The sequence below is a fragment of the Somniosus microcephalus genome, chromosome 8 (assembly GCF_052327205.1).
Source record: "Somniosus microcephalus isolate GS21.2 chromosome 8, FLI_Smic_1.0, whole genome shotgun sequence".
NCBI classification, from domain to species: domain Eukaryota; kingdom Metazoa; phylum Chordata; class Chondrichthyes; order Squaliformes; family Somniosidae; genus Somniosus; species Somniosus microcephalus.
In genome coordinates, this window is record NC_140994.1 from 145,759,033 (window position 1) to 145,774,232 (window position 15,200).

Genomic DNA, 15,200 nt, shown 5'->3' on the forward strand with positions numbered 1-15,200 from the left:
AAAGGCACTATCCAGACAGGATCAGGAAGCCTCCTCAAAGACTGAATTTATAAATGATTACTTTCAGCTGATGTATATAGTACAAAGAAAATTGTAATTGTAATGAGTTATTATTTAATTGTTAAATGAATGTTATGTACTGTTTATCTAAAAGGGGAGGAATTGTTGTGTATGTACCTTTAAGAGAGAACTGCTTTTATACTGTAGTACCGGCAGTGACCACACCTGTATACAAAGCCGCAGCAGGCTTCTGTACTTTCAGTTCCAGCACACCCTCTGTTCAGTAAACACCTGTTATTACCGTTCTCCTGCAGTCCGTGTGTTATTGATACACGGACACTACGTGTATCTACTTACCACAACTCGACAACAACCCGGGGAATCACTTGACGAATTCCTTCAGAAACTTCGCAGGCTCAGCAAGGATTGTAATCTTAAAGCTGTTACAGCTGAGCAGTACCAGGAGGAGTTAATTCGTGATTCCTTTATTAATGGGATTGCGTCTCCCTTCATACGTCAGCGTCTGTTGGAGAATAAAACTTCAAGTTACAGGCTGCCTATGACCAGGCATGTTCTCGGCTGCTGCTATCACTTTTAGTGACTCCTTTGATAGGCCTCGGGTAAAAGCCCTCATGGATGACGACTCCAACCTGGCTGATGGTAACACTACCCTAGAAACCTACACTGATGATGACCCCGCCCTAGCGGCATCTTGGCAATCCGGAAGGAAGTGTTTCTTCGGTGGAGGTGCGTTCCGTTATAGGAAATTTTGTCCTGCTCGCAGCGCAACCAGCAATCGTTGCAGCAAGGACACTTTTCTAAGGTATGCCAGTCAAGAGCCACTGTTCGTAAGAAATGCCACTTTTCTAAGGTATACCAGTCGAGAGCTCCTGTTAGTTTTGCAGCTACTATCTATAAAACTGCTCCTCCCCCGAGAGCCACTACTAAGGATACAGCTGCAATCTATAAAACTGCTCCTCCCCCAAGGAACCACTACTAAGGTTACAGATGTCAAGGGTAAAACTGCCCCTCCTCCCATCACAGCTGTTTTTCCCCAAAGTCTGTCCCATGCAGCCACGAAGGTTTCGGTAAATGGACACATTTTGAGTGCACTAATCGACTCATGCAGCTCTGACAGCTTCATTAGTGAGCGGGCTGTCAATAAGTTAAAACTGCGTATTTACCCCTCAGACAGGGAAATTGCAATGACTCTGACGACACTGACCACCAATTCTTCCGGCTTTTGTCTTGTCGACCTTATCCTCAATGGCAACACTTATTTCTCCACCCGGCTCGGGGTGCTCAAGAACCTATGCAGTGATGTGCTCTTGGGACAGGATTTCCAGAAACAACACAAAAGACTTACTTTCGAGTTTGGAGGGTCAAAGCCAGAGCTTACTATTTCCAAAGTACCGTTTTGTGCGCTTTTGGCGGCTTCGCTCGACGAGCCCTCCTTGTTTGCCAATCTTTCCCCCCGATGTAAGCCCATAGTCACTAAATCACGACGTTTCAGCCAAGATGATCGAGCCTTTATCGAGGCAGAAATCTCTCGCCTTCTAGCTGACGGTGTCATTGAGCCATGTTCATCTTCCTGGCGGGCTCAAGTCATCATTGTTAAAAATCCTCTGAAGCAACACAAGAAACGTCTTTGCAATCGATTACTCGCAAACTATTAACCAGTATACGGACCTGGATACCTACCCACTATCACGCATCGATGACATGGTCAATAACCTTGCCAACTGCAAGGTATTTTCAACTTTTGATTTAAAGAGCGCATATCATCAAGTACCGTTAAAGGACTCTGACAAAAAGTATACAGCCTTTGAGGCCAATGGTCGGCTTAACCAGTTTTGTCGCCTTCCATTTGGTGTTACCAATGGGGTGGCCGTCTTTCAATGGGCAATGGATAGCCTAGTCAAACAGGAGAACTTAACGGACACTTTTCCATATCTGGATAATATCACCATTGCTGGTCATGACCAGAAGGAGCATGATGCCAACCTCCAGAAATTTCTTGACATTCTCCATCGTCGCAACTTAACCTTAAATGAGTCCAAATCTGTGAAATCAGTACCATCAGTCAACATCCTTGGCTACTGAGTGGGCAACGGTGTCATCAAACCGGATCCGGAGCGATATTGTCCGCTTCAGGAGCTCCCTCCCCCTACGAATCTCGGCTCTCTTCGTCGGGCACTCGGCATGTTCGCCTATTAGGCGAAATGGATACCCCACTTCTCCAACAAGATCCAGCGCCTGCTTCACGCTAAGTCATTTCCATTGGAGGTAATGGCTATTTCATCTTTCAACCTCCTCAAGCGACAACTGGAAAAAGCCACGCTTCGTTCCATTGATGAAAATCTTCCTTTCGTGGTCGAGTGCGATGCATCGGATGTGCCGATCTCTGCTACCTTGAATCAAGGTGGTCGACCCGTTGCATTTCTGTCCAGAACTTTGCAGGGTAGCGAGCTCCATTATCCTCCTGTCGAGAAGGAGGCTACGGCCATCATAGAAGCGGTACATAAATGGAGTCATTTCCTCGCTCGTCGCCATTTCACACTTATAACCGATCAGTGCTCCGTGGCCTTTATGCTGGATAACCGGAAACGCAATAAGATCAAGAATAACAAAATACAACTCTGGAGGATGGAATTGGCTGCCTTTGGATACACCATACATTATCGACCCGGCAAAGAGAATGTGGCCCCAGATACCCTCACGTGGGCATTCTGCTCTTCTATGTCAACTTCGACTCTGGCAGATCTTCACACTGACTTATGCCATCCTGGCGTTACCCATATGTTGCACTTTGTGCGATCTAAAAATCTCCCATTTTCTACGGAAGATGTGAAAAGAACGTGTTCCTCCTGTAATATTTGTGCAGAGTTAAAACCGCAATTCTTCCGTCCATCGGATGGCTTGCTCATACATGCTATGTAGCCTATGCATCGACTCAGCATTGACTTTAAAGGGCCATTGCCTTCCTCAACACGGAACACCTACTTACTGACTATGGTGGACGAATATTCACGCTTTCCCTTTGCTTTCCCCTGTCCCAATATGCTTACTTCCACAGTGATCAAATGCCTTGATCAAGTCTTTTCCCTTTGCGGTACGGCCAATTTCATCCACTCTGAGCGGGGTCCCTCCTTCATGTCAAGCAAACTGAAAAGTTATCCCTCCCAACAGGGAATCGCCACCAGTAAAACGACACCATACCATCCCATTGGTAACGGATAGGTTGAGAGATACAACGCTATCATTTGGAACGCTGTTCGTCTTGCGCTGAGGTCATGCAATCTACCAAACCAGCAGTGGGAAACTGCTCCCTGACGTGTTGCATTCCATCAGGTCTCTCCTTTCTACTTCTACCAATGTCACACCTCACGAGCGATTCTTCAGCTTCCAGCGTCGCTCCACCCATGGGACATCTCTACGGTCATGGTTGGCAGCTCCTGGCCCCGTGCTGTTCCGAAGATTCTTCCGATCGTCGAAAACCGATCCTCTAGTCGACGAGGTAGAACTTACGGATGTCAACCCCACGTACGCACATGTGCGGTACCTGGATGGCCGGGAGTCCACCGTTTCGCTCCGGGACTTGGCTCCCTGTCCGGCCGGTTCCGCGGACCCAACTGATGGAGGGACCCGTGGGGATGAGGCCGACACTCTGCGCTCCCCCGAGGATGACGCCCTACCTGGGACATCAAGGGATCTGCTGGCTGCCCCGCCAGATCCGCTCAGGGAGCTGAGCGCTCCCCGTGGGATGGCCACCCCAGGCCAGGATGCCGGTCAATCCCCGGTTAACTAATGGGACGAAGCCAGTTCTGCACCTGTGGGGACCCACACCCAGAGTCACGATCTCCCCAGCCTCCCCCGGGTCGATCAGAGCAACACGGGCCCTGTCGATCCACTGGTACGGATCAAGCGGCCCAGGGACCAAGACACGGTCCGGGGAGACGTGCCTTCTGGCCATAAACAAAAATCTAAAAGACTGCGGCTATTCGTGGTCCGCCTAATCCGTTAAGAGGAAGTCGTCGGACTTCCAAATCTTTTAGGCAGGAAGAATGTTATAAATCTCATCATCAAGAAACTACTTATGAAATAACACTGGGCGGCCAGCTGGTGGCGCCGTCCAAGGAGTATAAATACTCGGGCGTGGGCCCCAGCTTGCCAGGGACATTTTGTAAGACAAGGAACTAGTGAAGTACAACTAGACCTCCATGTTCTGAAACAAGTTGATTAAAGCCTTGCTTTATGCTCAAACCAAGTGCGTAGTGAGTTTTATCACATCAGCCACGATCTCCCCAGTCCCCCTCAGGTCGTTCAAGGCGACACGGACTCTGTCGGCCCGCCGATACAAACCAAGCGACCCAGGGACCAAAATATGGTCCGAGGAGACGTGCCTTCCGGCCTCCAATGGAGATCCAAACGACTGCGTCTATTCTTAGTCCGATTAATTCGGTAGAAGGATGCCGCCGGACTTCCAATCTTTCAGGCGGGAAGAATGACATGAATCTTGTCATTCATGTGGAAATGACTTATGAAGTAATACTGGGCGGCCTGCTGGTAGCGCTGTCCAGGGAGAGTATAAATACTCGGGCATGGGCCCAGCTTGCTTAGGACATTCTTTAACAGGAACTAGTGAAGGACACAACTAGATCTCTATGTTGAAAAACAGTTGATTAAAGCCTTGTTTAATACTCAGACCAAGTGCCTCGTAGTTTTCTTATGTCACATATTTTGCTCTTGCTCTTAGTATCCTTAACAGTTCAATTTGCAGCCAGGAACCAATATTCTAAATATAATTTTGCTAATGCATTATGCAAAATGTGAGTTAAGCTCTATGGATTTTGATTCTGTGATTCTAGCGATACACCCTAATACTAAGTTTTCATTAATCACCATCTCACAAGTAGAGACATATTAACAGATTGATCTACAACCATTCCCCAAACCCATCTCCTCCTCTACCTTTATTAAGTAGAAGTCATTCATCTGGAAATCAGAGTTAACGGGGTCATTTTCAGCCTTGTCGCTTGGGCAGTAACTTGGCGGAGTAGATTGCCTGTCCATTGTGGAATCTGCCTGATTTTTGTTTCATTGATGTACATAGGACTCTGATGCAATTTTAAAGTTAAAACGCACAATGTCCTTGGTGTGTTAGTCCTGCCCATGCTCTATGCGGTAAGCGGTTAAACCGGCGTCCCTTAAAGGGATCTCTGGAGGCTCCTTAGAAAAGGCCAGAGTTCAGGTAAGTAGTGGACGTTTTGCAGGGCAAGAGGAGTTTAATGCTTTTCCTGTGTCCCCACAAAAATCCTCCCGACCTCTGTTGGACGTTTTGCCCTTTCCTCCACCTGATCGGCCTGTCCCTCATCCATTAAAAGGTCCTCTGCTGGCTCAGCTCCGCAGATGGGTTGCTGGACTTCCTGCTCCCTCCAAACAACAAGCTGCTTTTCAGTGGTTGTTTAGCACTGGCAGCTCGATGATTTTATTCTAATGAAGCCCGACCGTGAAAATGATTTGTTTCATCCAGTGGGTGGTAGGTTCGCTCTGCCACTTGAAAATTGTTTCTATTCTTCCATAAAAACAGGCATATTGGTTCCAACAGTCCAATCGTAACCCCAAGGAATATTAAATCTCATTACTCCAGACACATCAATCAATGATGATCAGTAACAATTTACCATGGAACTAGCATTTTATTGAAAGACCCATGTGTATCAGTAATAATAAACCTGCAGTATTGCTAGTGTAACTGCAGAGCCTCTAAAATATATTGTAACTAAATTCAAACCATTGCAATGAATTGTCATTAACATTAAGATCTTTCTGTTTACGTCTGTTTCTTTAAATGATTTTGTTTAAAAAGTTGATGCTGATGATATTTTTGGTGATGTTGACTTGGAAGTGTTACTGAGCCTGACTGTGCGAGGGAGCTGAATAATTATATGTTGAGATAGTCATTAACCAGAGTATTGGGGTGCATCCTCTTCAAGTAAAGATATTGGGGGAAAAATTCAATTGGTTTGTGCCTCCCGTTAGCGCCTTAAGAGGGCGCTAATGGGGCGCAAAGCAACTAGCGCCCGGGCGCAGCAATGTTTGCGCTGCTCGCGAAATTAACTAGACATTTTGCGGCGACGCTAAACACTACTGCCACGATCTCCTGTGCCGGCAGATCGTGACGTCAGTCGAGTGCGCAACGCCCCGGTAGCGCTCCAAATCGGATATTGAGTGGCGCCCCCTGCCTTACCGCCTGCCGCTAGCAATGACAGGTTGAGGGGAGCATTCTGCAGTCAGGAAGGGACTGGGTGCGCGCTATTTAAAGGCGACCGCTTCCTGCCTTTTTTTGTTGGTGACAGTTTTGCACCACGCATTCTGAGAGAGAGAAGGAGAGAGACTCCTGGAGAGATTCAACGCTGTGTGAAGGAGTTTTGGGTACTGAGCAGCACTTTGCAGGTTCATTTTGATTTGCCCTTCCTTGTATCGATTTAGAAGAGACTGTGGGGGCTGCACTCTGAGCTCTTTACCTGGGTCTCTCCATTGTTCTTTCCAGCAGATTTGATGTACAGGTCTCTGCAGGCCGAGATTCAAGGCTGCAATGAGCAGGATGTGGATGGAGAGCAAAATCAACCCTCCCCTTTAAGATAAAAACAGAAAATGCTGGAGAAACTCAGCAGATCAAGCAGCATCTGTGAAGAGAGAAACAGAGTTAACGGTTCAGGTCGATGACCTTTCATCAGAACTCCCCTTTAAGAACTGACCGGCGCCAGTTTGTCTGTGTTCCATTGCTGACTGACATCACATGAGCTTCGCCAGCGCTGTGAGGTAGCGCCTCGCTCCTCGGCCTTTGCGCTTTAAGACAGGTGTGAAGCGCCTGATTTTGCGCTCCAATCACCTCCAGGGGCGATAAAAGCCAAATTTGCCGTCAGAGGCGATAATTAGCGCCAGGTGCTAAACTTTGCGCATGGCCGACAATGGCGACCCAAACGGGGCGATACTGAATTTTTCCCCTATTAGGTTAACTCCCTGACACTGTTGAACTTAGTGACTTTTCAATAACTCAATTGTACTTGCTGCTTAAACAAAAATATTTCAAAAAACATTGGTAAGAGAGAAGTAAACCTAAGGAGATTAAGGAAGGTTGACATTATTTTTGACTTTCTGTCTTTAGTCAAGTAGTGTTTGAGATGCAATTCCCTCAGATACTTTGTCTTAAGCCCCAGCCTATATTTATATTGAAAGCAAAGTTTAGTTACAGTTAATGATCACAAGTACAGTCAACTATCAGTTTTATGTGCCATTATTTACTTTATATTTTTGAATTAATTAATTATTAGATCACATAAGGCTTAAAGCCCGTAGCTCTAAAGAAACAGTTTTACGGTACTTTCATATTGGCCCAGAAATTCGGGTTGGGGGCTTCCCGTGGGTGTAAGCCCCCGATCTGTACTTACCTAGCGCGCTGGCCGTTGAACTGTGGGCCCCCGTGGAATTCTGATCTGGGGCCTGGTCCAGCTGCCGGCGCGCAGTGCTTGTGTATCCCAGGGGCGCAGTTAGTTCGATGCGTCCCCTGGGATCACGTGGGCCATGGGGAGCCAATCGGAGCAGGGAATGCTTCATTCATAAGTCTGACAGGAAGTGCTGTCAAGACTTATAAATACTACGGCCCCTTCTTCTTAAAAAACATCACTAAATCTTCAAATAATTTTTTTTTAAATCACATTTTTTAAATAAACTATAAATTAAACGAAATAACTATTTTAAACAATAATTTAAATTTTTGAAAAAAATAATTTTATTTTCTAACGGGGCTAAAATATTAAAAAATAATAAAGCTGTGGAAAAAATGTTTTAATTTTAATTAATTCACCACTTACCTTTTACATTTCTAAATTCTGCAGCCTTACTCTCCCGGGAAAACCTGTAAAAAAAAAAAAAAAAAAAAGAATTTCGATGCGCACGTGCAGCCTCCCCCGTGCACGCGTTCGACCTCTGAACCCCTGCTTTCAGGGGAACGGAAGTGCCGGTTTCCCGCGCATGCGCAGTGCATGCAGGAAACCGGCACTTCCATTGGGCCTACGGGTGAGTACCCCGTGCGTACTCACCCGTGGAGACGCGAAATTCAGGGCCATTAAATATATGCAAGAAAGATGTGCTCTTCAAATTTATGGCAGCCATTCAGGAGAACTTCTGAGGAGATTTCTGGCGATTACTATATACCGTTGCTACTTGTTTATTAGAGGGATAATAATTAGCAGGTACCAACATGATATATTAGGTCTGTATGCTCAGGTTCTCAACTCTGATTGCTTCCAGTACTTGCGTAGTGTAGATCAGTGGTGTTCAAGATGTGGCTCACAGGTCAATTAATGGAAGCTGCCTATGTAAACAAGCCATGCTGCACCTTCCTGCTAGCGGTGGCGCTGTAGCACCTCCATAGGGGGGAGGGTGTAATTACAGCCTAACCAGTTTACATTGGCAGTTCCCATTATAAATGTAGACATAGACATTTATAATGGAAAAAATACAGAAAGGGTGCACAAATGTAAGATTTTTAATATATTAAGTGAATCTCCAATGATAATCGCACATAGGGAGTCAACATCAAGTGTAGTCAGGTGAAACAAGATTAGAGGGCACAGGATAATTGGAGCAGGCTGCACAGTTGTAATTCAGTTGCCATTTTAAAGGCCTTATTTTTATGTTGCACTATAAATACCTATGGCCAGATTTATAATAGAAACTGCCTATACACTGTAATTACACCCTACTGCTAGTGGTAGTGCTACAGCGGATCGACTGGAGGGAGGCAGTTCCTATTATAAATATGGATATTGGTATTTATAATTGCATATTTTGTTTATGGGGATATCACTTTTATGTATATGAGAGGCCTCATATTTTTATATAAGGGAGCCTTGCTTTATGGGCATCTCATTCTTTGTGTGTACAGGATCTAGCAATTTTTCTGTGTAGGGGTCTCGTATTTTTGCATATGAGGGCGTGCATTTCTGCCTAATCATATGTCACCAATTAACTGGTTTTAACACATGTATTTCGCCTTCAGCTGCAAAAGGTTGGACATCCCTGGTGTAGGCGATGCACTGATTGATAAGATCATAAAATCAAACATTCAACAGAAAGATCTATTGGTGCAGCTGGAGAAATACCAATCCGTAATTTTTTTTCAATTTTATACATTCTTCCTCCATAATAATGGATTTGTCTCTGCTTGAATAATTTATTTTTGGAAAATCCAATGAGACAATTAAACTATATTTCGATTCTGTCTCACTCTTAATATCTCAGGTAACTTTATTTCCAGTTTTGCTGGTTCCATTTATTATATGTTCCTAAAAGTTTTTGAGATCTAAGAAAGCCAGTATATAAGGGTAGAAATTGATATGCGTTGCACCTATTTTTGAGGCGTGAAACAAGAGCAAAGCATACCAATTTAGCAGTGGGACGGCATGCGCCCAATCTATAGAGGTGTTGATCTCATTGCTAAATTTGTGAGAACTATTTTTTAGGCGACCCGGGCAGACTAGCCAGCAATCGTTAGAGTTTATTAAAAATATTTCTTACCTGAATGTGGAGCCAGAAGGAGCACTCCTGCTCCACCCGGCTCCATACAAGTCCCGAAGACCATTGCCCATCCCTATTTGGCCCCTTCCCGATCACCTCCCCCTCCCCTTTCAGGACCTGAGGGCCTCTCTGATGTCCACAGCTTGCCAGTCTAATTTAAATGAGGACCAATTTTGATCGGGCCTCTGGCTTACCTGTTCCGGTGCAGGGAATGTCTGCTCACCGCAATGATAACTCCATACAATGGGGGGAATTTTAACCTAAAAAAATGGTTGGGATGGGGGTAGTAAAAAATCAGAATCCCGACCTGAACCAGCCTCCAACCCGCCCACTTCCAGTTTTAATGGAGGCGGGATGGGGGTGGGGAACCAACCTGCTGCCAGGAAGCGGGCCATCCACTTAAATATTATAATGAGGTTGGAAGCCTCTTCTTTAACTTCCATTTTGCATTTAACTGCAGTTGGTGGGGTTTTGCACACCTCATGAAACTCACCAGTTACAGCAAGGCAAGGACTGCACCCAGGAGGTAAGTGCCGTTACACCTATCTCCTGGATCCAGAGTCCCTACCTAACCCACCCCACTGTGATCGGAGACCTCACCCCAGGTCACCAGTACCCCCCAGGCCTCCAATCCCTCCACAAGACCTCCCCCCCTCAGGCCTCCGATCCTCCTTTCTCTGGCCCTCCCCGATCTTTTCCGGGCCCCCGATGCAATCCAGATCCCCCCTGATATTTTCCCAGCCCCTGATCCACTTCAGATCCCCCCCGATCTTCTCCCAGCCCCCGATCCCCTTCAGATCCCCCCCAATCTTCTCCGGGCCCCCAATCCACTTTGGACCCCGCCCCCCCCGATCTTCTCCCAGCCCCCGATCCACTTCAGATCCCCCCCCAATCTTCTCCCAGCCCCCGATCAACTTCAGATCCCCCCCAATCTTCTCCGGGCCCCCAATCCACTTTGGACCCCGCCCCCCCAATCTTCTCCCAGCCCCCGATCCATTTCAGATCCCCCCCAATCTTCTCCCAGCCCCCGATTGACATCAGATCGCTCCCAATCTTCTCCAGGCCCCCAATCCACTTCGGACCCCGCCCCCGATCTTCTTCCAGCCACCGAACCACTTTGGAACCCCCCAATCTTCTTCCAGCCCCCAACCCCTCAACCTCCATGCGATCCCTCCCGCCCTCCTCTCTGCGGCCTAGTGCCACAGGCATATCCACCTGGAACCAGCCAGCCTCTCAATCTGGCTGGCTGCGGGTGGGAAACAGAGGCTTCCCATTTAAATTAGGCCCTGCCGTTAAAGTGGGCAGGACCTGCGGGAATCTGACCACCTCGGAGCCCACCCCAACGCGCCCCACCCCACCCCACCCCACCCCAACGTGCCTTCCCCATTAAAATTCAGCCCAATATTGCTGGTGTTTACATGGTGCTGAAGTCCAGCATTTTCACCCATGTTATGCACCATATTAGCAAATAATGAGTAACCAAGGAAGTAAAGCACACACAGCAATTAAAACACACTCGCACACTCTGCTTTTTGTCTTACCAATTTACCAACAAATGCACAAAAAGGTTAAAGTACACAAGCACATGCCATGCGAACATGCCGTGAGATCACCTGCTCAACGACACTGTCTATTACTCATTTTTTATTTACTAATCAGAATGTAATTAGCCACAATTGGATTCCCAATTAGCCACATGTGGCTAGTGGCTAATGTATTGAACAACACGGCTTAAACGACTTCACCAATTAAGAGTTAAGGATAATCCAGTAGCTGGTGTACAAAAATGACAAAATGCTGCATTTTTCAAATTATTCTCTTTCATTTAAGCCACTTGGAGAAAGAACTCTGTTAGACATTATGCATTCCTCCCACTTATTTCAATTCTGTAACCCTCCTTCTCCCATATAATCTGCAGCCTTGCTTTATAGTACAATCTTCTTTTGACTGTGAATGCCTGTCCTTGAGATACCAAGAATACCACATCAGAGGGTGTGGGATATTCCTGACATTCAGACACTTTAAGATTATTCAACATATACAATTATAGATACTTCAGTTTGTGTTACAAGACCATGGGAATAAAGACTGAACAATGTCAAACTTAGCCGAAACTCACAGCCTTGAATTAATTCTCTGATATCCATTATTTTGTACAATGATTATATACTTAGAATTAGAAATTAAGGGGGTGAATTTCTTCCAGGGTTCTCCCAATCATAACTTCCATAGTTTCCATGGCTCTTCTACCAAAGTTACAGCTGACGAACAGGAGAAACTCGATGGAAATTCACACCCAGAATTTGTTTCTTAGTTATCAGCGGAACTACTGTTTCGTAGTTCTGCAGCATTCTTAACCACTTTTGTGGTTTCAGTGTCATAACATACTAGTTAATAATTTACATTGCATTTCAGAGAAAATTATTCACTGTAAATCATAGTATAATGTTAAACAATCATCACTGGATTCCCTAATAGGATAGCTCAAAGAATTTAACCAGCCAAGAAGCTAAATCATAAATATCAGGAAGTTCCCATGATCAGTCCTCAGTCTGTGCTGATTTAACTGATCTTAGCCAATGGATGGTTGTGATGCTACAATTGACCTCAGTATCCTTGGGATAAGGATGGCAAAATTGGATAGGGTTCCTGTTCTTTGCTGCTGTCCAGTAACATGTACACATTAGGTAAGGACAGGATCAGGTTCAGCAGTGATGCTCCCACAGTCAAATAGCCTGCCAACAATCACTTTCAAGGCTCAGACATGAATAATAGGCATTTGGGTGAGGTATTGGAGGGCAATTGAGGTTTATAGAATTCGATCTTAACAAGACCGCAGTGCCTTCAAGAGAGGAAGGAAGGGACAAATTTGACAAGAGAAAAAAACAATAAAAAGCACAATGATAATCATACGTTCTATGGACAAGAAGATATTTTATTTTGCCACTAGTCTTGTACACCTTAACACTCTCATTGCCAACACCAACAAATCAGGCTTATTTTTCACGAATAAGAGCTGTGCGTACGTTCTGTATAAAACTAGGTGGAATTGGTAGCCAGATTTTTCAGCCCCTTTTAATGCTAGTATACATAACATTAGTCTATTTGAAAGCAATGTTTTCACAGCACAGATAAAGCCATCTCTACATTAAACATGATATAAAATCATAAATAATAACTTGTCTTTGTACTCCTAAATAGTCACCTTATGTCTTTCATAATATTGTTCCCTAGAATTGTAAAGAAGGGAGTAATCATTTGCAACTAACTGCATTCCACCCATTCCTGTCTTGTTTTGCATGTGTAAAACTTCTGCCTGTAATGGTAGTGCCCATTGTCCGAGATGGAAAGGCTTCCCTGAGCGCTATGTTACATGTTAATGTCACACCTGCCTTATTTCTGTACCAAAGTTCGAGCTAACCACATAACGTGTATAATTTTTGGTATGTTTTAAATATTCTTCTCTGAAACTGTTCTCCTTTTTTTCTTTCTTTTTTGTCAACTTTCTGCATTGGCAGAGCATCTTGGATTTGAATTTATGGGTATGGAAAACCATTCATTTTAATCTGCAAATTTAAAAAGCTGCCTTGGATTTCTAGCAACCTCTTTTGCTTTGAAGGGATGATCTGACTGCAGCTGGCTAGTTGTACTAATCCATCCATTACCAAAATAAAGGAGTCCAGTATCTAATGATGACATTGAGCTACAGATAAGCAAAGCTTTTCTATAGCAGCACTCTTTTTGACTAGAGATGAGCTGCAGCTGGCCCAGCAGAACTCTTGCCAGATTTAGAACTGTTGTAAATAGACAGCATGAAACTGCTGCTTAAATGTTTGACCTATAAATTTCATGTTAGCTCCAGATGTGTGTAAGCTTGTGTCATCTGTTAGCGTTTCAATAAGTGAAGCTGGTATTTAGACTAGGAGACCTATTCTTTGAACTCCAAACTTGGTTTATAATAAAGTTGATTTAACAGTAAATCAAGCAAGGCTGCAGGTCATAATGTTTTTGCTGAAGTTGCAGCTAATATAAACAATTTTTATGGCACACAGTTTAAAAATTAGAAATGGACCCAGCTAAGGAAAACAACTAAACATTCGAGCTAAAGCAAATGAAACTTATTTATTGAGAGAAAATTAAACAGTTTCAAAAACTTGTACCAAAAGTCACTTTACTTGAATGTAAACTTTCAACAAGTTTGTTTTCATCCTGGGTAAGATTGTGCAATTAATCTCAGATTTTTGAGACACATTTGTGTACTTTGGTTAGTCTTTAGTCATGCACATGATAAATATGATGTCATTGATGTCACAGCAGTTCCCTAATATTAACTGCAAAAGGGTAATAACAAAGCATTAATAACACATGAGCCTGTTCATTTCTCTCGCCTTCAGCAAAATGAGTGCTGCTGTCATTCTAATTATTGATCACAAAAAAAAATTCCAACTCCCATGTCTTGTCAGGATGCCTTTTTTTTAAGTCTGGGGCATCCCTTCACAGTCTGCTTTAATCTTTCTTCCCTCAATGTGCCCATTCTCTTCTTCAGTAACAAGCATGCTACGCCAGGCCGTTGACTTCCCCACTTCCCCCGCACCCCCCCAAACCCCCAATCTGTTACCAGCTATTTGTACTAAAACGCTTTTGTGTCTCCCATTTTTCTGTTGTCTTTTGATTTCTTTATATTCTCATTGCTGTAATTGACACACATATAAACAGTGTTTAACTAGTCTGCCTACTGTCAATTTTCAATCTCTATAATTACTAGGTTACAGCAAATATGCTTCAACTGTTTTTCTAATAGCTGAATAAGAATATCAAAATTAGAACGTTTAAACAAAAATTAAAATGTTAACTATTCCTCCTTAACTTGAAATCTCTCTGAAGCTGATGAGTTATACCTTAATACGCTGTCATTTTAATTTTACTGCTTATTTTAAATAGCTCTTCAGCTGAATTTAAAAAAAAGTTTTATTATGAAGGCCTGCAGTCTGTCCTTAGTGTGTTCAGGGCGGGGGGTTAATTGTCATTTTGTTTGCTGTGTTTTAAGTACAGTTAACTTCAATTTATTTCTAGCTATTTAGTACACTACCTATGATTGTATTTGCATATATGTTTCTGTGTATGGAATTAATGTGAGAAATGTTCCAGTGAGGGCTTTTCATGTGCAACTTGTGACTGAAGTAAATTAGGTGGTGCCTGTGGTTAAGTCTGAATGAGGCATTTAACCCTATTGTACCCTGTGTTTCTGTTTGCAGAAGCCGAGGAACTGTATCAAAAGAGAGTCTTGACCATTACTGGCATTTGTGTTGCTCTTCTTGTGGTTGGAATTGTGTGTGTTGTGGCATATTGCAAAACAAAGTAAGTCTTACAATCTGCCAGTCACTGTAATGTAAAGCATCTTATGAGAATTTAAAGTCGTTTCTAGATTGTTGCAGTGTACAGTAATTTGTATTTCTTTTTCAAATTTGCAAATAATGTAATAGATACATTTATATTTCTGAGGTCATAGTCATAGAGTCATACGACACAGGAGGAGATCATTCGGCCCATCGAATCTGCGCCGGCTCGCTGTGGAGCAATCCAGTCAGTCCCATTCCCCCGCTCTATCCCCGTAG

The 15,200-nt window shown here is 44.1% G+C and overlaps 1 protein-coding gene across 1 annotated transcript in view; it reads left to right on the forward strand.

Moving 5' to 3' along the window:
• LOC147113851 (pro-neuregulin-2, membrane-bound isoform-like) overlaps positions 1–15,200 on the forward strand; it is a 253,737-nt gene that overhangs the window by 207,994 nt on the left and 30,543 nt on the right. Inside the window, exon 6 of the mRNA XM_085995212.1 lies at positions 14,841–14,943. Within this exon, the coding sequence (XP_085851338.1) occupies positions 14,841–14,943 (103 nt within the window). The remainder of the gene's footprint in view (positions 1–14,840; positions 14,944–15,200) is intronic.